The sequence below is a fragment of the Ruditapes philippinarum genome, unplaced genomic scaffold (genome assembly GCF_026571515.1).
Source record: "Ruditapes philippinarum isolate M1 unplaced genomic scaffold, ASM2657151v2 ctg1517_1_1_1_1, whole genome shotgun sequence".
NCBI classification, from domain to species: Eukaryota; Metazoa; Mollusca; class Bivalvia; order Venerida; family Veneridae; genus Ruditapes; species Ruditapes philippinarum.
This window is the reverse complement of record NW_026856216.1, coordinates 29,210-51,990: the sequence shown is the minus strand read 5'-3', so window position 1 is coordinate 51,990 and position 22,781 is coordinate 29,210. Positions and strand designations below refer to the sequence as shown.

The 22,781-nt window shown below is 32.8% G+C and overlaps 2 protein-coding genes across 3 annotated transcripts; one reads left to right on the top strand and one right to left on the bottom strand.

Annotated features, from left to right (window-relative positions):
* Nucleotides 1–332: 332 nt before the first annotated feature.
* LOC132745824 (testis-expressed protein 52-like) lies at nt 333–5,837 on the bottom strand. Its single transcript, XM_060734810.1, has 3 exons — nt 5,686–5,837; nt 3,824–4,372; nt 333–2,732 (listed from the first exon to the last, which is right to left on the bottom strand). The coding sequence occupies exons 2-3, from the start codon at nt 4,368–4,370 to the stop codon at nt 2,419–2,421; spliced, it is 861 nt and encodes a 286-aa protein (XP_060590793.1). The 5' UTR covers nt 4,371–4,372; nt 5,686–5,837; the 3' UTR covers nt 333–2,418.
* Nucleotides 5,838–5,953: 116 nt separating this feature from the next.
* LOC132745822 (titin homolog) lies at nt 5,954–22,350 on the top strand. 2 transcript variants are annotated; one of them, XM_060734808.1, is made up of 4 exons: nt 5,954–6,395; nt 7,341–7,371; nt 13,917–15,374; nt 19,762–22,350. In XM_060734808.1, the coding sequence occupies exons 1-4, from the start codon at nt 6,393–6,395 to the stop codon at nt 22,320–22,322; spliced, it is 4,053 nt and encodes a 1,350-aa protein (XP_060590791.1). In that variant the 5' UTR covers nt 5,954–6,392; the 3' UTR covers nt 22,323–22,350. The 2 variants fall into 2 exon arrangements, with proteins under 2 accessions (XP_060590791.1, XP_060590792.1); XM_060734809.1 differs by lacking the exon at nt 7,341–7,371.
* The last annotated feature ends 431 nt before the right edge of the window (nt 22,351–22,781 follow it).

Here is a 22,781-nt window from a genome sequence, read left to right as displayed (position 1 = left end):
CCTATTGAAAGAATGATAAGTTGGGCTATCCCGCTGAAACAAGTATAGGAGTTAGTGTCGATGCAACATTTAAAAAAAAAGTTTGTGCCTGCACTTGGGTGGGGATCATATTGATGTCCTGAATTATACCCCTTTGTAGAGGGCTGCCATGGATTTGGTCTGAATTATACCCCTTTGTTTACTTTGTCATTGAGATCATAATTGTAGGTGTCAAAAACTGGTAACTAAAAGCATGACTTTACTGATTTATATATCTTCATGAAATTGTTAAAAAATTGTTGATTATAGAAATAATTTTAGTGCTTCAGGTTGAAATAAAAACAAATAAAGAGTTATGCATTTCAGAAATAAAACTTTATAGAAAACATATTAAATACACAAAATATGATGCATTCAAAACATCTATATCAAGACAACATAAATCTATGTAATATTCTATATAACAGAGAACACAAAGAACAGAGCTATAATTTCTTGGATCAGTCTCAAATCTCCACATGTCATTGGTTGGTTTGAATTCAAAATTTGAAATTGACCAATGGGGGAGCTGCTTTTGCAGACTGGTATAAAAGTACTAAATACAACACTGGAACATGATCACAAACATAACAATAAATATCACAGATATAAAAGGCGCTTAAACATCCACTTAGAGTGAAAAGGATGATTAAAAAAAGCTCAAAATACTTCATTCAAACACCATAATGCACTAAACATCAACAATGCTGTTGGCACACTCTGTATTCATATTAACCAAAGTTTCAAAGTCAGAAATGAATGATGTTTTCATTTCACAATCAATTCAAGAATGTTTTTTGGAATTCAGAAAATTCTTAATTTAAAAGTTACAACACTTTAGTTTAATACTATAGTAACATAAGCACAAAATAGCTTTTAACATAAACAAATTTGAGGATAATTAAATTTGAGAGAATTATATAACATGATTCAAATTAGTAAAATAAAATGATAATCAAGTTCTTGCTTAAGTTAGTATAAAAAAGAAAATCATAACAGCTAATGCCAGCCTATATTTTTAACTATGCATTTTAGTTTGTTACTTTAATAAGTACATAAAGCTTCAATTATAAAGATAATTGTGATGGACTTAAAGTACTACAGATAATCTACATTCTGGATAATCTAGTTAATACAATATTGGACATTATTTGACACCTTTTTAAAGTCAAGCGACCACAAATGGTAAAGGTTGAAAAAAGCAAAATCAAAAAGCATGACATACATAAAAAGCATGAATTTGAACATAAAAGTTAGTGTATTACCAAATATACATGTACATGTAGCTTCAGAAGTAATACTAGAAAATACTGATTTTCGGTAAATATCTATCACTTCAAGAAAGTAGAGTAATTTATTTATCTGTTTTTTGTAAAACAATAATTCTTCTTTCACATTTTAAATTTGATTTGTAAAAGAATATCAACTGGCAACACTTGAACAGCCTTTAATTCTTTTTTTGTGAATAAATACTGTATTGTCTCCAATTAATGCTCCAATTAATCCAATTAAAAAGTGCCCCTTCCATAATTTTACAGATGAATATTTCTTTTCACAGTAAAGTGAAAGAACAAATAATAATTAGAACAAAAAAATAAACCCCATTTAATTTAAAGTCATAACTAATAAATTGAAATTAAACATATTTTACAGCACAATTTCATAGCTCCTTATTATAAATAAGCATCCACTTTTGAAAAAAAGTGTGCTGGGGTTTTAAATAGAAACAATATGGTATATAAATATACTTTATATAATATAATGAAGCTATATCCCTGTGGATAAAAATTTCAGCACCATGATTTCACTGACTTAACAGTAAAGTCACTAAAGTAGTAAGATGTAAATTTCATTTATTTAACTTCTAGAATATAAGATATATGTATATCTTTTAAATTCTTTTTATCAAGGCATCAGATAAGTTGCATTTAAGAAAAAAAAGATTTTGCATTACTGTGGGATAATAAAACATTATGAACACTTAAATGCAAAAGTAAGAATATATTCTTCTGACTTAATTAAATAACATATTTGTTTTAATAACTTAACAGACTTTAAAAAAGAAAAACTTCTTTTTTGATGACTGCAAAGAATAGACCATAAAATATTCACGGTGCTTTATGATATAGAAATGTGTCAAATTGTGAAAAAGTTCAGTTAGTAAATAACTGAGTGACAATAATATAGCTTCTTGCACAAACTTGAAACAAAAGCTTAGAGGAAAGATGTATGTAAAGAATTTTCAGACAAGCTGTTGATTTTGTTAAAGAATACAATTTTATAGACTGACATTTTGGTTGCTAGTAAAGATAAGTTGATCCAAACTGAGCAGGCACAGTTGGTTTTAAACTATTAAAATCAATAATAACTTCATAACAATTAAAAAATTAAAGAAGCTCTTCATCTGTGCGTGGTGGGTGGGTTTATTGGAGAGGGCGTGACCAGCTGGATCTGATGACCGGGGCTTAGGTGATCTCTCTCTTTTTGACGCTCTTTAATTTCTTTCCTCTTTTGGATCTCTTTTTTCACAGCATTGTATTCAGGATTGTTCAGTTTATAAGAAAGCTTCCAAAGATGTGGTTTGGATTTAGGAACGTATCTTTGACCAAGAGAATCAGTTTTTTGGTTCGGTGGAGGCGGAGTTGGTGGGACCTCTGGTGGTGGTATAAATCTGTGCTCGTACTTTTTAAAGTTCTCTGGCGGCAATATTTTACCTAGAAAAAAGAAAAGATATTATTACCATAAAAATTGGTAACAAAACTCAATTCGTTTAATGCAGTTTTTAAACAGCCTTGATTTTTTTCACATACATGTATATATATTTATCAAAAATACCAAATATATTGGCCATTTCCCAAATGAAAAAATGAAAACCGAAATTCCAAAATAAATTTGTGATTTCCAGCAGATAAATACAGCAGTGACATAAACATGTTCTGTGCTATTATAAATATTTGACAAAAATGGCTTCACTTTCACGTAACAAAAGTTAAAAAAATTAGATTCACTCTTCCCTGCTAGAACCAGAGACATAGATAACAGAGATAAGCAGCTCCTATATACTCCAGTGAAATATCACTCATGCCTATCAAAAAGTGAAAAATTAGGCATTTTGTAGCAAATAAAACTTTATGGATGTACATTTGATCCTTTAATATTATATACCATTTGAAAGGTAAATCTTTTATCTATTGCTGCATGTTAAAATATTGGTAACTTTCCATGCCTTTCACTTAGAAAAACATGGCAGAACATACCCACTGAGCCAGTTTTTTGTCATATGAATAGTTTTGTAACAAAAATTATTAAGTAGTTCTCTTTAAAAATTGATGTAACATTTATTTAAATGGGAACTGTAAACATTTTTACCTGCAGCCATAGACGAATGCATAACCTTTCAGAAAATGTACTATTTAAATGATTTTGATATCTGGTTAATAAGTTTTACTTGCTACAAGTTTTAAGTTTAGCAGGCACGCGTGATATTTTAACTGGCTAGGAAGTTGCCTATCTCTGTTATCTATGTCTCTGCTAGAACTGAAAGTGATGACAGTTTGCCACCAGTATAGAGGCAGGCCAGTCTGCACTTCCATGCAGTCTTACCTGGCTTTATACTGTAAGCTCAGACTAACTTAAAATTTTCACCTTGATATTTTTTAAGAAATGGATAATTAGGACAGTTCCAAAAATGGAAGCTGGAAAAGTGCAATATTATTAAAATTCAGCAGGTTAATGGTTAATAGGTTCTTTATTAAGTGTTGAAACTCAAAAGTTACTTTATGTTGATTACAGAAAATAGTTTTACCATCTTCATCAATTGGTGGATTTCTTCCTTGGCTTTTTATCCTTAATTTTCTAAACTCCTCAACATCAGCCTTTGTCCTTGACATAGCTAATGACTTATATTTATCACTTCGGAATAACTTTGTCTCCCTAATATACTTCTCAAATGTTTGTTCCCCAACTTTTGAAGGTGCAGGAATGTTTAGGGGATACATAGCAGCTATAACATCGGACATTTTACTTCCCTCTGCATTTGTATGAAATCCATACTGCCTTCTGAAATTCCTCCAAACATTTGAATTAAAATTTTCATCAGGTCTTTGGGGGAAAGGAGCTCCATGTTTACCGGCTTCAAGCCAGAGTTTATATTCCATAGTTGGGTGCCCATGTGCAAATTCTTCTGTACAAGAACGTAGATAATGATTACATTCAATATTCAGCATTGTTCTAGGAGGTTTTCGCACAGCCAGTCTCTGAATAGGTTTTGGGTGAAATCCTGGATGATGTACATCCTTGGGTTTCATGAGGGTTTCCCGCTCCTCCAAGGTTGGCATGACTGTATCTAGCATACCTGTAAAATTGTACAGAATATTTTGTTTCAATGAATTGAATGTTTATAAAGCCTATCTTAAGAAAATTAAAAAAAAAACCCACAAATTAAAATTATTTGAATAACGAAATTTTTGTCAAAATCAGTGTATTCATTTCCTGAAGTGTATTCATTTTCACTTTTTTAACATCAGATTCTGTTCTTAAATTATTTACTGTGCAAATTCCAATTGTATCATAAAGGAACATTATGTCAGTTAACTGGTCATTAGAATTTTGAATTATAATCCTGCATTGTTTGTAAAGTTTAAAGATTTATTGCCAGGTATTTTTTCCCTTCTATTGACATTTTCCCTTACTAGCGAAAAAAGCGCTGAAGGCATTAAAAGGACTCACAAAGGTTTTTTAACATGAGGGGACTGGAAATATTTTTTCAAGATTTGTGCACCATATGTTGAAAGCTGTGACCAAAAACGTTTGTGAAAAATATGTAGCCTTACCAGGACTCAAACCGCAGACCCTCAGAATACTGAGTGAAGAAGGAAGCGGGAACAACACTGCAGCAAATTGTGGCAGTAGAAAGAAAAAAAGTGGGATGGAACTCTTGGAGCACAGTGCGCAGAGAGGCTTCAGACCGCAACATGTGGAAGGCAAATGTCCATGCTAATGTCCATGCCTTATGTGCCTCTTGGCATGGAGAGAATTAAGAAGAATAAGAACCAGGACTCAAACCGCAGACCCTCAGAATACTGTTCTGTTCTGCAGGCTTTATGGATGGCTGAGCTATTTTGCTGCTTACACATTCCTTACAAATTTGTAAGTCAAAGAACAGTTCTTTACCGTGACTTACTCCCAAAAGATTTACAAATGGCAGCAGAGAACAATGTGACTTGACCCAAGAGATTAATACAATCACATCCCACATCCCAAACATGCGCAGACCGACCAAGACTCCAATCTGTGACCCGTACAATAGGGTACCCGGCTATACCAGGTTCTTACACATTCTCTCCCCATATAAGTGAATCTATACTGTGACAAATCCTCTAGCTATTATTATCATGTACAGTTCTCACTCTTTAAAACATGGCATTTGATATACATGCTCTTATAGTGCTTTGTAACACAATTTTGTAGATATTGACCATTTTAAAGGACAATCTGGTTAATGCACTGAAAAAAAATCTGTTTATTTCTGTTCATTAAAATATCAATATATATCTCATTAAGGAGCACCTGTCATTTAATTAAAAATGAATTTATTATATTAATGGATACCTTTTTGAGTAGAAACTTAGTATTTGGACATGAAAATATAAATAATGTAAAAAGTACCAGTTTCAAAGATCTGTCTCAATATGAATCTTGTTTAAACAATCATTTTATTTTTGTATACTTTACTCATAACAAAGTTAAGGTGGTCGCCATTTTGAAACAATGTAAACGTCGCCATAACAGCGCGTGCTCTCGCGATGTACGAGAGCTACATTTGACAGCTGTTACTATCATACGGTAGTATTCACATTTAAATTAAATTTAATTCATTTGATGAATGACAACTCATAATTTTAGACCTAATTACATGCATAAACTATGTTGTAAAGATTTCAAGCATATCCTTATAAAATAACTCCTTTCTTTGACAAGTTATGAAGCGCTAAATAAATCCACGGTGGGAGGCAATATTATTAACAGAAGAGCAAAACCGGTGCGCTGCTGGGAGCTTGTAAACAACATGGATGTGTTTTGTACATAGTTTACTGTTTTCCTGACGATTCATCAATTGAACTAGATTGATCGCTATGGTTAACCATTTCATTATCTGAAATATTGTAATATCTTTAAAATTTGTGAAAGATAAGTTTTGGATCTAGACGTTTTTTAGCCGAATTAATTAATTAAGTTAATTAAAACGTGCTAGTTCTAGTCTGAAAGTATTGGACATTTTTACACATGCCTGTTTGATGTTGAGGAAAATGTTTACATAGGACTTAACTCTGTTTGTTTTCTTCATAAATAGCTGTCAAAGTGGAAAACTAATTATGGTAGGTTGTTATAGATACGGGAAAGTTTTAGATAAATATTACTAATTAGTTTAATTGTAGAACTAAATATTAGGAACCTTATATTTTGTTAGAATGGTGAGACATGAATACACATACAAAAATGTCACATACATGTATTAACTCACAGTTGTTATTTTTGCTTTATTTTGTTAATTTTAACAGAATGTACCAATCGGCCAGAAATATTTGATAAATATAATGTATTATAAAGTATTGACCTTTTCGAAAACCTAGCTAAACACCGTTTTCCGGTACGTTACCGTTTTAGCTCTGGGGAATTACATCAAATGAAGTACATAACACAGTTACGTGATATTTCGATTTTTCTATCAGTATTTAACCGTTTAAGGTGAAAAAATTGATGTTTTTGAAAATTATCAATATTCCTTTAATATCTATTCCAAATTATTCAAAAAAATAAATTGTTTATAATGAAAATCAATAAAATTCAAACAGACGTAGTGGAATCTTCCATAATAAATAAGGTTATTTTCTGCGTTAACTTGTGTATTTACTTTATTTTTTGTATGGAATTATTCATACAATGATATCTAATTATTTTCTTATAAAGAAATAATTACTTTATTTCAATTTGATTTAAAAAAAAGGCCGAAAACATCGAGTTCGCTATTACACTCCATTGGGTGAATTCCCCAGAGCTATGTACAGAAAGTACCGGAAAACGGCGTTTAGCTAGGTTTTCGAATTCGTGAATATCAAATGTACATTTTATATTAATTAATACAAATTAAAGTTCTATATCCTTCTATTATAAGAAAGTCTAGAAATAATTGTGTCTGTTCATTTAAACTTCATTAAAATACAATTTACACAGAAAATTCAGGTGAATCAAGTGTAGACAGCTGGGAAAATTTAATGAAATCAGATCTTACAATTTAAATAAAAAGAAAATTAATGTTCTAGAAATGTGAGCTTCTGAAAGATGATCAATTGGGTAAGAAAAACAATGTGAAAGTGCCATACCTGGGTCACACATAGTGTTTATTTTTTTATTTATTTTAATATCTGTTTTTTGTTTGATACGGAAATATATTTTCCTCATTGAAAAGTTGAGAAAACTTTATAGCATTAACTATTTATTCCATGAAAAATGACATTTTAAAGTATATAAAAAATTCTTAGTTTATCATACTGTGGTGCAATGTATTTCATAAAGAGCATTATGATACCATCATGTATGCCCATAGTAAGGTACTTTCACGAGTGTGTAGAGCTATATTAATGACTCAGATGGAAGAAGGGTTTTACATGTATAACCTATCAATATAATCAGAATAGATGCCAGTATATCTGTTATAATTAGTAATGAAGTTTGTCAACATAACCTCTTAGTCCTTGACAGAAATTTTTGCCACAATGATATGGTAGAGATACTGGCTTTGTTTTTCTTTTTATATAAATTACATTGTATTTGTGTGCAAGAAATAGTTATTCAGAATGGAAATTCATAGTGGTATTTATTAATTAGGGCTGTTATTGAATATTGAAATATCGAACTATAATCGATATTCATCATCCGATACAATATCGATACAGACTTTCAAATATCAATACATTACAAGCTAAAATTTATTTACTTCTGTTAGTGAATATAACTCTCTATTTTACCTAATAAGAAAAGTCACTTTCCAGCTTTCTTGACTAACTTGAACTTTAAACTATGTTGACAAGAATAACAGGAAAAACAAACTTTCTGTTTGTACTACTATTTGTCTATATATAATACAAGCATGCATAACACCATATATCATCGATGTTTGTCTCTCGATATATCAGTACAAATTTTTCCATCAATGACTGCCCTAGTATTTATAAATCCCTTTTATAAAACTGGCAATTAAAGTTTTTCTAGTATAGAAAATAGAAAGATTGCAATTATAGGCTGGTTATCTGTATTGTTTTTGTTCTAAGGTGGTAGTATAAAAAATATGACTCAATATGAGTATTTGTAACAGGTTTTGGATAGGGAGAATGTGGCAGGCTTTCCTACTTCAATTTCTAATTAATGTAATACATGGTTTTAAGGTTTGGTGTGCAGCTTCATTTCTGATTTATCAAATGTATTCACTTGAAGCTTCTTCACACATGTATGTCTGGGGTCACGATGATAGGTCACTTTCCAAGACCAATAACTTAAGTATTGCATTGATTTTTCACTGAACAACAGAAAATTCCTTGTTATAATGGCCTTATGCACAGTTTCTATTGCTGAAACGGTGAAACCATTGAAAGACTTCAATGGAAATTTTGCACATGTTGTTATTTTAACAAACTTGGTCAAAGGTTTAGGAAGCATGCACTTCTTCATTTTGTTTAGCACTCATAATTATGAAATTAAAACCATGGACAATCAAGTCAGTAAAGGTTACTGACTTCCAACTGAAATTCCAATCAAATCACTCTAACTAAATAATATATTGCTTTATATGGAAGCAGTGTTCACTAGCTAGGTTAGTCAAATCAGGTGGGTCTATTTAGGTGCATACTTATACCCAATTTAGTTAATAACTTTTCATGTAAGGTATTTCTTCCAAGTGGAGCTTGGACTTCAATAGTCTTGGTTTAAAACCCAAGAAGAAAATGAAAAAGAATGTGTATGGTTTCAATATTTGTGCTAGAGTTGATGGTTACTTTTATTGTATACATCTACATGTGATAATGAAAATTTGATATTATATTTTATTTTGGGTCAAAATTATATTCAGGCTGAAAATAGCTGCATGATGTATCCTTAAGTTAGTGAACTGCTGCAGGTTGTATCTTTAAGTAAGTGACCTGCTGCATGATGTATCTTTAAGTTTGTGACCTGCTACATGTTGTATATTTAAGTTAGTGTTGAAACTTTAAGTAAGTGACCTGCTGCATGTTTTATCTTTAAGTTAGTGGCCTGATGCATGATGTATCTTTAAGTAAATGACCTGCTACATAATGTACCATAAAGTTAATGACCTGCTTCATGCTGTATCTTTAAGTAAGTGACCTGTTGCATGTTGTATCTTTAAGTAAGTGACCTGCTCATTAAGTATCTTTAAGTTAGTGACCTGCTGCATGATGAATCTTTAAGTAAGTGACAAGCTGCATGATTTATCTTTAAGTAACTGACCTGCTCATTAAATGACCTGATGCATGATGTATATTTAAGTTTGTGACCTGCAGCATGTTGTACCCTTAAGTTAGTGACCTGCTGCATGATATATCTTTAATTAAGTGACCTGCTGCATGATGTATCTTTAATTAAGTGACCTGCTGCATGATGTATCTTTAAGTTACTGACCTGCTCATTAAATATCTTTAAGTATGTGACCTGCTGCATGTTGTGTCTTTAAGTATGTGACCTGCTGCATGATGTATCCTTAAATTAGTGAAAAGCTGCATGATGTATCTTTAAGTTAGTGACCTGATGCATGATGTATCTTTAAGTAAGTGATCTGCTACATAATGTATCATAAAGTAAATGACCTGCTGCATGTTGTATCTTTAAGTAAGTGATCTGCTGCATGATGTATCTTTAAGTTATTGACAAGCTGTATGATGTTTCTTTAAGTAAATGACCTGCTGCATGTTGTATCTTTAAGTAACTGACCTGCTCATTAAGTATCTTTAAGTAAATGACTTGCTGCATGATGAATCTTTAAGTAAGTGACCTGCTGCATGATGTATCTTTAAGTTAGTGACAAGCTGCATGATGTATCTTAAGGTAGTGACAAGCTGCATGATGTATCTTTAAGTTAGTGACCTGCTGCATGATGTATCTTTAAGTAAGTGACCTGCTGCATGTTGTATCTTTAAGCAAGTGACCTGCTGAATCTTTAAGTTAGTGACCTGCTGCATGTTGTGTCTTTAAGTAGGTGACTGGCTGCATGTTGTATCTTTAAGTAAGTGACCAGGTGCATGTTGTTTTTTTAAGTTAGTGACCTGATGCATGATTTATCTTTAAGATTTTTAAGATTGATAAAATGCTTTAAAATCTGTAATACAATATTGAATTTTAACCAAATATAAACAGCTGTTTTAAAACAACAACTTAAGTCATTGTATACACTTTTAATTGACTATATCTATATTATTTGATGGAATTCATCCAAGATTCTTTTGTTAATATTTATTCATGACCTTTTTTATTTAGATAATCCTGCATTTAGAATGGAATTTGATAGATAAATGTTTATTCTGTCTTTTCAAATGTAAAGAAATTCTTGAGGGTTAACCAATAATTTTGTTTACTTGTTCTGTTAATTTAAAAAAGAAAGAATAACTGAACACCCAAGTTTCTCTTCATATTTTGTAGATAATAGATTGGGTGGTCCTTCCTTAATTATAATAAGACATACCATTGTAAGACATTATGGTATATATATGTACATTACATTTTCTTTTGAATTTATCAGTAAAGAGATGTTAAGTTTCGTATTGATAAGAGTAATTTTATGACCATTCCTCATAAAGCAATAAGATCAGTGATTATATTGATCTATTAGGGTTAAAGGTCAATTACTGTAGCTATTTACATTCCCTGGGCTATAAATAATTTATTGCCCGATTTATTATTTATCAGGTTATCCTTGTTGGTACAAATTGTTAATCAGTTTTAAGAATGAATTGCAAGGCAGATGGTTTAACATTAAAGAATAATAAACTTAATTAATTGGTAAGAAAATGTTTGAAGTTACAAGCTTATGCTCATTTTTTTCACAGTGTCAAGTTGAGTTGAATTATGATTATTTTTAAAGATTTGCTATTAAAAACGTGATTGGACTAATAATTGATAATGAAAAATGTGTATTATACAATATAAAAACTACCTCAAGTTTAAAAGCATCGCAGCCCCACTCTTTTTTTAGAATACTTTCTGAACGGTATTTATAGAAAATTTCCTGTTTTAGCATTTGGTTTTTTGATTATTTTTTTTCATAGTAAAATACCAAACTGAACATAATTATGGCAATTTGATGTCAAGTTACTTTTATTTTTAACTGTTTACTGACCATTTCTACTTGGATTCAGGATTCCTATCCAAAACCCATATAACTCTAGAGTGGATATTGACTGGATTAACAGTATACCTTTTTATGAAATTTCTTGTTTCACCTTCAAACATTAAGAATCATTTTCTTAAACTCTTGCTCACATTGTTCCTTACATTTTAGTTTTTGTGTCGCCTCTACGGAGTAGTGGCGACATATAGGGATCACTTCTCCGTCGTCTGTCTGTCCGTCTGTCTGTCTGTCTGTCTGTCCGTCCGTCCGTCCGTCACAAAACTTGTCCGGACTACTCCTCATAACCAGAGCTGCATCAGTACTAAGGGTGTAGTACTTAAGTACCAGTACCAGTACTTGGCAAATTATGCAGTACCATTACCAGTACCAGTACTAGATTTCAGCTCTGTACTGCAGTACCAGTACTTTTTTTGGTGAAGTAATTAAGTATCAGTACCATTACTTTTATATATTCATCAAAGTTTGAATAAATACAGTGACAAACAAATAATAGCAAATATTATTCAGCAAAGAAATAAAGTCATTATTTACTTAAAAGCTGCATGCCTCCAGATGACCCAAAATATTTCAAGAAAAATAAACTTGGAAATAAATTACTTAAACTTTGAGAAAAGTAAACAAATTAAAGATTCAAGTGATAAATTATATCCTATGTGCAATTAATGACTGTGTTTTGTATTATTTATCACCATATTTCTACTGCGTTACTAACGCAGTAGGGGCTATTTATGCATGTTTTGACCTTTTTTTTGGTAATTTACGTGGATTTTTAAGTGCCGATTGTAATGTTATAAGTACTTTCTTTGTTCATTTAACAATATTTAACCTTTAAATACATTTTCAAAATTTTCATGAAAATTAGGATGAATCTGGAGGCGTGCTGCTTTAAAGTTAACATAACATATTTACAACTTAAAGTTTATAGTTTTAACATACTTTTTATAAACAATATTTACAACACATATTCATGTCATATCTAATTGTTTAGTAACCAGTCAACTGTATAAATACAATGCAAACATCTTTCATTTAAAACACAACAGTCTTTTGTTGCCTTTCACACCTTCACACCTCTGTTCAATTTAAACCAAAGTAAATAACAACTTTTTATGGTGCTAACAATATCACTTTTTCACTTGAAATGGGATTTTTTAGAATAGAAGAAATTAATTAGTGTTTATTTTGCTCTTTTACTAGTAAATACAAAGTAATAAAAGATTTTAATAAGGATATTTTAGGGTAAAGAGTTATTGAGTCTGTTTATCTTAATTTAATTTTTACTTAAAGTCTTTGGTGCTTTTTATGATGAATACTATGTTAACATTTGAAGGAATATTGCAGCAAATTATCTTTAGATTTGATAACTTACTTTTTCACAAAAATAAAATATAGTTAATGTATTTACAGCTTTATTTTATGAGAAAAATTGATGTTATTTTTCATTTTTATCAAAACCAAAAGTACTGGGTAATGCAGTAGCAGTACCACTTTTTAAGACAGTAATGCAGTACCAGTACCAGTAGTAGCAAAATTTTGTAAGAGTAATTCAGTATCAGTACCAGTACTTGCAAAATCGCTGCAGTACGTACTGCAGTACCAGTACCAGTAATGCAGCTCTGCTCATAAACTACTGGTGCAATTTCATCCAAACTTTACAGGAATGATCAGTACCAAGTCTAGTTGTGCATATTGTCAGCATTTTCCGGTTCAATGATTTTTGTCAGAGTTATGGCCCTTTAATAATTTTTAATTTTAAAGTTTGTCCGGACTACTTCTCTTATACCACTAATGCAATTTCAATGAAACTTTACAGGATTGATATGTAGCTCAAGTCCTTGCGCATATTGCACGGGTTTTCCGGTTGAATGATTTTTGGCCGAGTTATGGCCCTTTGATAAAAAGGTTTCTTTTTCTGTGTGTTGCCAGATACACAAAAGCTTGTCCGGACTACTCCTCATAAACTACAGGTGCAATTTCATCCAAACTTTACAGGAATGATCAGTACCAAGTCTAGTTGTGCATATTGTCAGCATTTTCCGGTTCAATGATTTTTGTTTGAGTTATGGCCCTTTAATAATTTTTATTTTTAAAGTTTGTCCGGACTACTTCTCTTATACCACTAATGCAATTTCAATGAAACTTTACAGGATTGATCTGTAGCTCAAGTCCTTGCGCATATTGCACGGGTTTTCCGGTTGAATGATTTTTGGCTGAGTTATGGCCCTTTGATAAAAAGGTGTTTTTTTTCTGTGTGTTGCCAGATACGCAAAAGCTTGTCCGGATTACTCCTCAAAATCTACTGGTGCAATTTTATCCAAACTTTACAGGAATGATCAGTACCAAGTCTAGTTGTGCACTGTCCGTCTGTCACAAAATTTGTCCAAACATGAAATTGGCCATCATGAGGCGACACATGTGATTACTGATCGCTCTTGTATAGATGTAGATATGATATTTAAAGTTTTTTTTTTATTATTTGCAGATCCAAGCCTGATACCATGTGAGATGAATGATCCTGGATTACCTCCTAGACCACGAAGCTTAAATTTACTGGAATCCCTCGTCAAAGAAGAAGAGGCCAAAGACGTTAAAAGAAATGCTCCAAATGTAGTTATACCAACTGACACAAGGGAAAGCACTTCTTCTGAATTTTACGATGTAGATAAAGATAAAATCGTTAAAACAAGTAACATAAATAAATCATTTTCTGAATTCAAGATGAAAGATATGGAAAATAGTTCCAAAGTTCAGAAAGGTGACCCGCATGCTGGATTCAGGGGAAAGAAAATACGGAAACAAAGAAATCGCTCAAATTCTTCGGACAGAGTTAATTCAAAATCGAAAAAAGTAACTCGACCATTTTCTGCAGATTATAACCAGTATAAGAGAAACCAATTAAGTTCTAAAGATGGGAGAAAAGCGCGACCAAAGACAACAAAAGGTCGTAAAATGAATAACAGGACGTCCTCGCCAAAAGGTCAAAGGCCAAGGTCACCACACAGTTATTCATCTGATACTTACTCATCAGATGATGAATATATTAAAAAAGAAAGATATAGGTCAAGGTCAAGGTCTAGAAGTCCAGAAAACAAAAAAGACAATAATGATTCTGATAGTTTCTTTGATTCAGATAAAGATACCAGTAAAAAGAAAAAATCAGATAATTCAAATGATTCTGACAGAAACAGGGGTAGAAGAGAAAATGACAGAAGAAGCAGAAGTAAAAGTAGAAGTAAAAGCAGAAGTAAAAGCAGGAGTAAAAGCAGAAGTAAAAGCAGAAGTAAAAGCAGAAGTAGAAGCAGAAGCAGCAGTAGAAGCAGCTCAAGTAGTTCATCAAACTCATCCTCGGATAATGAAAGGTCAAGGGGAAAGAAAAAACAAGTAAATGGTTTTAAACCTAGAAAAATTGAAAAGAAAATTAAGAAAACTGTGCATGCTGATAAAAATGGTAAACAGAGGATAAAATCTGACTCTGAGAGTTCTGATTATCAGCGAATGGTAGTGGTTGATGATTATTCATCAACTATGAGTTCTTCAGAGGATGAAAGTAAAAAAAGTGAGCCTGTAAAAAATGTTTCAAGACCGCCTAAACCAGCAAAAAAGTCAAAACCACTGTTGTCTAGGAAGAAACAACAAGGTTATAAAATCCTTCAAGTTGATCCAGATCTATATCTTGAAGGGAAACTTCACCAAAAATATACAGAATTAGAAGAACTTATGGCATGCTCATTTGTTGACCAAAAAAGTCATGTGACCCGTCATCATTTATACCAGATGGAGCTTCTTAGGGACCAGTACAAGAACGCCAGTCATGGTAAACAGTCCGCCCATACAATTATTCCACAGAGTCTTCCAGAAGATATTAGAAATCGGTCATCGAGACCAACGTCAGGGAAACGACCTCCAAGACGACATGATAGTGATCTGGATTCAGTTAACTGTAAGTATAAAAACCTCAGTCATCATAAAACTCAGATAATCATATAGATATATCTGAAGTTGTGAGTCTTAGTATATACAGAATTAATTCTAGTTTGATTGTAAGCGATGCTTTAAGCTTGTAGACATGCTCAAGTATCTGCCTCTCCTGGAACCAACCAGTACTGAGCAAGTGTAATGTTTTTTGCCCAAGGAAACAACAGCTTGCCCCTGACCAGGTTTGAACCCATACAGCAAAGGATTCTGAGATTACTAGTCAGATGTGTTAACTAGTGGGCCATGCTGCCACCCTTTTGTGAGTCTTTGATCAGTGGTCAAACTAATGAATTTTGCTCATAATATGGGGTTTAAGAAAATAAAATTAAAAATATAACCCCAAAATGCAACTTGAGAAGAGTGTTCGTCTGTCAATCCATCTCATTTTGTGTCTTGTCTGTAACTCATAAAGGATAACAATGTTGAGGTAAACACCAAGACTCATACCTTCAAGGTCAATATCATGCTTGGAGATCAAAAGTCATCTTTGTCTGATGGAGGGTATATTTGTTTCCAGACCATAACTTTTTCATCAAGGGATTTTGAAATAACTTGGCACATTTTTATACTATAATGAGACAATATGTGATGCGCAACCTCCCAAAGTCCAGCGCAACCTCCAAGGTCAAGCCCAACCTCAAAGTTCAAGGTCACACTCAGAGGTCAAAGCTTAACAAGATCTGTTACATGGCCTGTTTTGTGTCTAGTCAACAACTTTTCTATTCATCAAAGGATTTTGAAATGAGTTTGCATATTAAATATTCACCATATTTAGACCATATTATTGTCATGCACAACAGCCAGACCCTGTAACCCCACCAAGGTCAAGGTCACATTTAGAAGTCAAAACTTAACATGGTCTGTATTTTCTTTGTCCAGAGATTCCATATATATAGATAAAGAATGAGAGGGAGTCTACTGCAAGAAAACCATAACTCCATCTTAAATATATTTTAAATACTTCATTGAATAAAAAACTGATCAAACGCCTTTCTATTATCACATAAACAGTAGTAATTTCAATATATTTTAATTTCCTATAATTTATTGTTGCACGTGCATTTATCAAGATTTTGCAATGAAAGTCCAGATCCATACATCAAACTTTTGAAATAATACTATTTTATGTTACATGTTACGTAAATTTTCTGGGGACGTTGTTTAATCTGTTACAAATTCTTGTAAATACAGTGATTGAAAAAAGATGAATAATATTAGCATTTGTCATGAACTTGCGATTGTACGTTATCATTTATTTTCTCAATCTCTTGGCACATTGACCTTATGAGCACTTATTATAACTGGTCTATGTTATGGAACAATTTAAGTTCATAACGCCCACCCTTCACGTCTGTAGGGTTTCATGCTTTAATAGGCAACTGATGTAGAAATGATGTGATACATATATTAATGTATCAAACCTGATATTTGTAATATGATTTATTGATGATGTACTTAAGTAGACTGAATCATTGACTTCTCTAAGGGTAACATGACAAGCTAATTTGTTACATAATTTTGATCCAATTTAAATGTTAATGGAATTCCTGCTAATGATCAACAACTATTTGAGGTTGAAACCATACAGTGTACTCCTGGAAATGACACTGCAGGGCATTTGGCCAAAAATGTAGAGCCTGGTGTATAGTCCAACTAATTGTTCTCCGACAGGCAATGTTCAAGGTTATTTTATGTATGCTGGGCTGTCTCTGTTTTTGGGGCAACAGTATGTGTACCACTAAGAGGGGAAATTTTCACAGTGTTTTCCTTAAAAAAATGTAGGGGAATTTCAAACATTAATTTTTGCTGCACTAGCATACATACAAGAGTTAGTGACAATATTCTTCAGTGTTGTAAATCATTACAAATTTTAATTTGCAAATAGCAAATTTCAATAGGACATTGTCAAGGTGTTCTCCTGCTTTTGGCAGATATAAGCTGGTTGATTTTTAGCTCGACTTTTCTATGAAAAGGGGAGCTATCCTACTCGCCCCGCCGTCGGCGTCGGCGTTAGCGTTGGCGTCACACCTTGGTTAAGTTTTTCGTACCACCCCACTTTATTTCAGAAGTATTACAAGTATGGCTTTGAAACTTACCATACTTGTTCACCATCATAACCTCCATCTACAGACAAGAGTACATAACTCTGTCAAGGTTTTTGACAGAATTATGGCCCTTTTTTGACTTAGAAAGTGTATTGAGCTTGGTTAAGTTTTTTGTACCACCTCACTTTATTTCAAAACCATTGGAGGTATTGCTTTGAAACTGACCATACTTGTTTACCATCACGACCTTCATCAACAGACAAGAGGACATAACTCTGTCAAGGTTTTTGACAGAATTATGCCCCTTTTTGACTTAGAAAATACATTGAATATGGGTAAAATCCACTTATTGCCTTAACCCTTTGAGATATTGCTTTGAAACTTTTAATGCTATTTCACATCATTACCCCCATCTGTACGCAAGAGAAGGTAACTCTGTCAAGGATTTGTTTTAAAAATTAAGGCCTTTATCGACTTAGAATCTTGGTTAAGTTTTTAGTACCAGTCCACTTTTTGACTGAACTGTTTTGAGATATTAATTTGAAAGTTGGAATACTTGTTTACCATCATGGTCCCAAAACATGGGCAGGAAAAGGTAATTCTGTTAAGGATTTTATTTGAATTATGGCCCTTTTTGACTTAGAAACTCAGTTAAGATTTTCATTCTTGTCCACTTGTTGACTTAACCATTTGAGATATTACTTTGGAAGTTGGAGTTCTTATGTGCCATCATGAGACCTATCTGTAAGCAAGAGAAGATAACTCTGTGAAAATGTTTCTTGATTTGTACTTAGAAATTCCTAGTTAAAGTCTTGTGTGCCCTTAACTGTCAAAGTTTTGTTTTATAGGCAAGCACTAAAAAAGTCGAGCGCGCTGTCCTTCTGACAGCACTTGTATAAACTTTTTTTTAGCTCACCTGTCACAAAGTGACAGGGTGAGCTTTTGTGATCGCTTTTCGTCCAGCGTCCGTCCGTCCGTAAACTTTTACTTTAAATGACATCTCCTCATAAGCCTATATACAGGTGAGCGACCTCAGGGCCATCATGGCCCTCTTGTTTTGTAAAGGGAATTTCCTTGAAAAAATAGATGGAAAATATACTTAAAGTGGAACACAGTGCCAAATTTTGCTACCAAAATTCATGAATTGAGAGTGCCTGGTATGGGCTATTTCTCTGAAGCAAGATTCTGGCCCAAAGCAAAAAATACCTTAGAATCTTAATTCAAGATGTCCAGGACTAGCATGATTGTGTAGAATGAACAGGCAGTACCAATAAATACCCAAGGTTTCATCATGACTTCCCTTAGAATGAAAAAGGACTGTTTCAAAATGGAAATATGACAAGTTCATTCTGGAAATAAATTAAAAAACATAATAAATCCAATCAAATTAATTAAAATCATTATCAATTCCATGTGCACAGGAAATTGTGTACATTAATTTCATTCAGTGTAAGAAATAAAAATAAAGCAGATGGTTCATGAATATTTCATTGAAGCAAGTCTTCCAATGAATATTGCATTAAATAAGCTATTGATTGCATTTGAATGAGATTAGATTGATTGATCTTCCTTGATGATTTAAAAGGAAAAAAGATGGCATGATCAAAATTTTGTATCATTTAACATGATCAACAAAAGCTATGCACTGTTGCTAAGGTGAATGTAGTAAATTTTAGAAAACTTGCTTTTTACAATTAAAGGGATAAACAAGGTGGCATGATGAAAGTTTTGTATCAGTTTATATGATTGACAAAATTAATGCCAAGCGTGACATGTTACCTGTAGGGGAATACTGTAATTGCTACAAAGTACTTTTTAACATGGTCAGAGTGTAATTAAATTATGACAGCATGATGGAACTATCCATAATGTATTTGTTTTGGTCTCATTAAAAAAATTCACAACATATGAAGCAATTAAAATCCTTACATTATTTCTAGATATTTACACTTTGACTTAATTTATGATTACACTTTGACTTAATTTATGAAGATAAAGTGGTATGGAATTTTTATGTCATCTGGGCGACAATTACAGGGATCACTTCTCAGTTGTTCGCCTTTCTGTAATTCTTAGAAACATTTTTACACATGTTTGTCTACTGTATTATCTGGTTCAAAGGAAAAAAAAGGAAAATTTAAGTGCTACATAATGATAAGAATTTTGAATACTAGTCTGTCTGCAATATTCATTTTGAACGAGGGTTCTCATTTCAGAAGTTGAAAACTTTTTACATTTTTATATGGACAGCAGACTTACTTGATTAAAATCTGTTTAAAATCTTAATAAAGTCTCTTCCTATTTCAGATGAAACTGCCTATGGAACACTACGCAGTGTTATGACCGCAGAAAGAGCCAGGAATACATACAAGATTAGGACAGATATACATGCTGATAGACCAAGCAGTGCCAAACGTGCTGTGAAGAAAAAGGTTAAAGCAAACTACAGACCAGCAAAGTCTGATACCGAGGAAGAAATTTCTGAAAAACCAAGTTTTTCAAGCAAGACAGACAGTAGAGCTAGCTCCTCACCTAGAACACCAAGAGCCGGTCCATCTATAGATGACCACATCAAATATTCCAAGAATGATAAGCTGAAAAAGTGGCTGAAAGAAAAGGACAAGATCTATAGGCAGCATATAAAGGAGGAAAAAAGAAAGAAGCGAGAAGAAAGAGAAAAACTTGTTAATGAAGCCAATGAAAAGTTTGAAAATAGAATGAAGTCACAGAAAGTTGTTAAAAAGTGGATGAAAGAGAAAAGTAAAGAGTGGATAAAGATACAAAAGGAGAAAAGACAGAAGGAAAGGGAAGAAGATGCATGGCTCGAGTCTTACAAGAAAACAAAAAGTGTACCTGGAGATTCCCTGCGAATCCGTCCTCAGTCTGCTCCATCTAAAAGGCTAGATGATCAAGATGATGAAAACCTGAGAGAAAAGATTCTTTCTCAAAGAGAAAAAGAAGAAGAGGAGAAACAGGCCAAAATTGCTCAAGAAGGGCCGCATCCTCCTCAAACAAAATTTATTTATAAAAGACCTGTTGCTGGAAAGATTAAGCTGAAATTACAAGTGAGAGGTAAAAGTCCAAGTGTTGCTCAAAAAACTGAAAATGATGCAAAAGTGAATAAAGCTGAAAGTGAAAAAGAAAGAGCAAAACAAATGAGGCTGTCTTACGATGAATGGGTAAAAAGGAAAAGGTCTGATGATATCGTTAAAAAAGAAAATGCTAAGAGACAAAGAGAACTTGCAAAATCTGATCCAGAGCTGGAAAGAATAATTCCAGCCCTTGGTAGAAAACGTATTGAAGATAAATTGAATATGAGGAAAAAAATTGACACAGGACTTAAAAAATTTGATAACAAAACAAATAAATCATTTGGAGGAGGTGAGTTTGATGGAGATGCCATTGAAAATGAAAGACCAAGAAGTGCATATAGATTGGAGAGTGAGAGAAAGGATTCTGGAGAGCCAGCTATGACAGTGAAGCAACTCCAGAGGCCTTCAACAGCTCCATCAGGGCGTAGAAAGGTCCCTTCGCCTCAGAAATCAGCAAAGTCTCCACGCAAGGCAGTCATTCCTCAGCGGGTAGATAAAGTTATGGATAACGAGGATGTAAGCAATCCCTACTCTTTGCCCTTTCCCCCAGACAAAGGAATTCCACCACATGTTGCTGCTCGGCAAAGAAAGCTGTTTGCACAGCAGATAAGTAACAACCTTGATGAAATTGAACAAAGAGCCCTGATGAATGCAGAGTTGATTAAAGAAGGTGTTACAGAAGCAGATATGGCAGCAATAGCTCAACTTGATGATAAGGCTTTTGAACAGTACAAAGCTGAAAGGATGAATCAAGCTAAAGAATCAGAAGCTGATAAAGATGAACGTCCAAAGATATCTGAATTAATGTATTCTCCACGTAAACAAGAAGAATCATCAGATTCTTCATCAGAAGATAATGTTATGGTAGAGACTTATGATAATAGCAACAATGATGAAGCCAAACCAACTGAAAGTGATAATACAGAAAAAGAAAATGATGGAGAAAAGTCTGAAATGCAAAACCAAAATGTAAAAAACACACAAGAAGAACAAGTTGTGACAGATTGTGATAGTACTGAAAATAGTCATAGCCATTACAAAACTTATGATAATTTAAATGAGCTAACACTTGACAAAGAAAATAAAAATGATGACAAAAATGAAGATCATTTGAGAGAGGATATTGAAATATTGAAACAAAGAGTGGAGAATTTACATATGCATTCTGAACTATCTAGCACAGCCACTAATGATCAGTACACTGTATATGACAGTCAGGAAAGTGGCACAAGTGATAATGTCGCTGAGACTGTTAACATTACTGTTGTAACTGAAACTGAAAGTGATCCTAATTTGGTTGGTATTTTGAAAGAAAGTAAGAGAGAAACTATACCAGTTCCAGAATTCAGTGAGGAACCTGAAATCAAGGAAAATATTGAAACCGGAGATGTTTCTGATCCAGGTGAACCATCATCTCCTCCAGATGATTTAAGTAATTCCAGGAAACGTGTTTCATTTAATGAGACAACTGAAGTGTTTCAATCATTTGAATCTACGAGCACCGATACTGTAACACCGGAACATGAAGAGTTTGATATTGAGGCTGCAAGTTTGGATGCTCAACCAGATTATGGTAATGTTGATAATGATGATGATGACGATACACCAGATATTATAAAATTGCAAGGTCAGAAAATGTCTATAAACATTGGTGGTTTTGAACTAAACCCTACTGTGATTGATTCAGAGGAGAAAAATGCTGATGCAGATAATGACACCAAGAAAGATGAAGAAAATAAAACCACATTTATAACCAGTCCAGAGACTGATGCATGATTTTTAGAACTGTTGAACGCAAAAAGTAGTCCAAATTAAATTCTCTTTATGCCTTTATTAGAAATTTTTTCGTAATTTGTACAATTGCTAAGTCTTAGCACCTATATTTATGCTAGATAGAACCAATGTTTCAATACAACTGGCATAGATTTTGTGCCTATGAAATGGAATATCTTATTGTTACATTGTAAAACATCATGAAAGGGTAACTTTTTATGCCTCAGCTGGTAGTAATTTTCAATACTCCTTGTTATTAATTAAACAAGTACATGTACCAAGTTTTACCATATTGGACTTATGGTTTATAGAGACAGTTTGACTTGTACAGTTTGACCTGTATATCCACACTGTCTGAAGGTAGCTCATATTAAGTTTTTTTATGTTAAACAGTGTCAAACAAGTTTTCTTTGTCACTGGGGAGAAACCCTTTTACCTGCACATTAGTGCAGTAATGGGTTA

What these genes read in the sequence shown, in the direction of transcription:
- LOC132745824 (XM_060734810.1), bottom strand. Translation starts at nt 4,370, where the DNA reads ATGCTAGATACAGTCATGCCAACCTTGGAGGAGCGGGAAACCCTCATG. An exon ending in TCCACCAATTGATGAAGATG is followed by an intron (nt 2,733 to 3,823) that starts GTAAAACTATTT and finishes TCTTTTTTCTAG; the next exon opens with GTAAAATATTGCCGCCAGAG.
- LOC132745822 (XM_060734808.1), top strand. An exon ending in TCTGAAAGATGATCAATTGG is followed by an intron (nt 7,372 to 13,916) that starts GTAAGAAAAACA and finishes TATTATTTGCAG; the next exon opens with ATCCAAGCCTGATACCATGT. An exon ending in TGATCTGGATTCAGTTAACT is followed by an intron (nt 15,375 to 19,761) that starts GTAAGTATAAAA and finishes TTCCTATTTCAG; the next exon opens with ATGAAACTGCCTATGGAACA.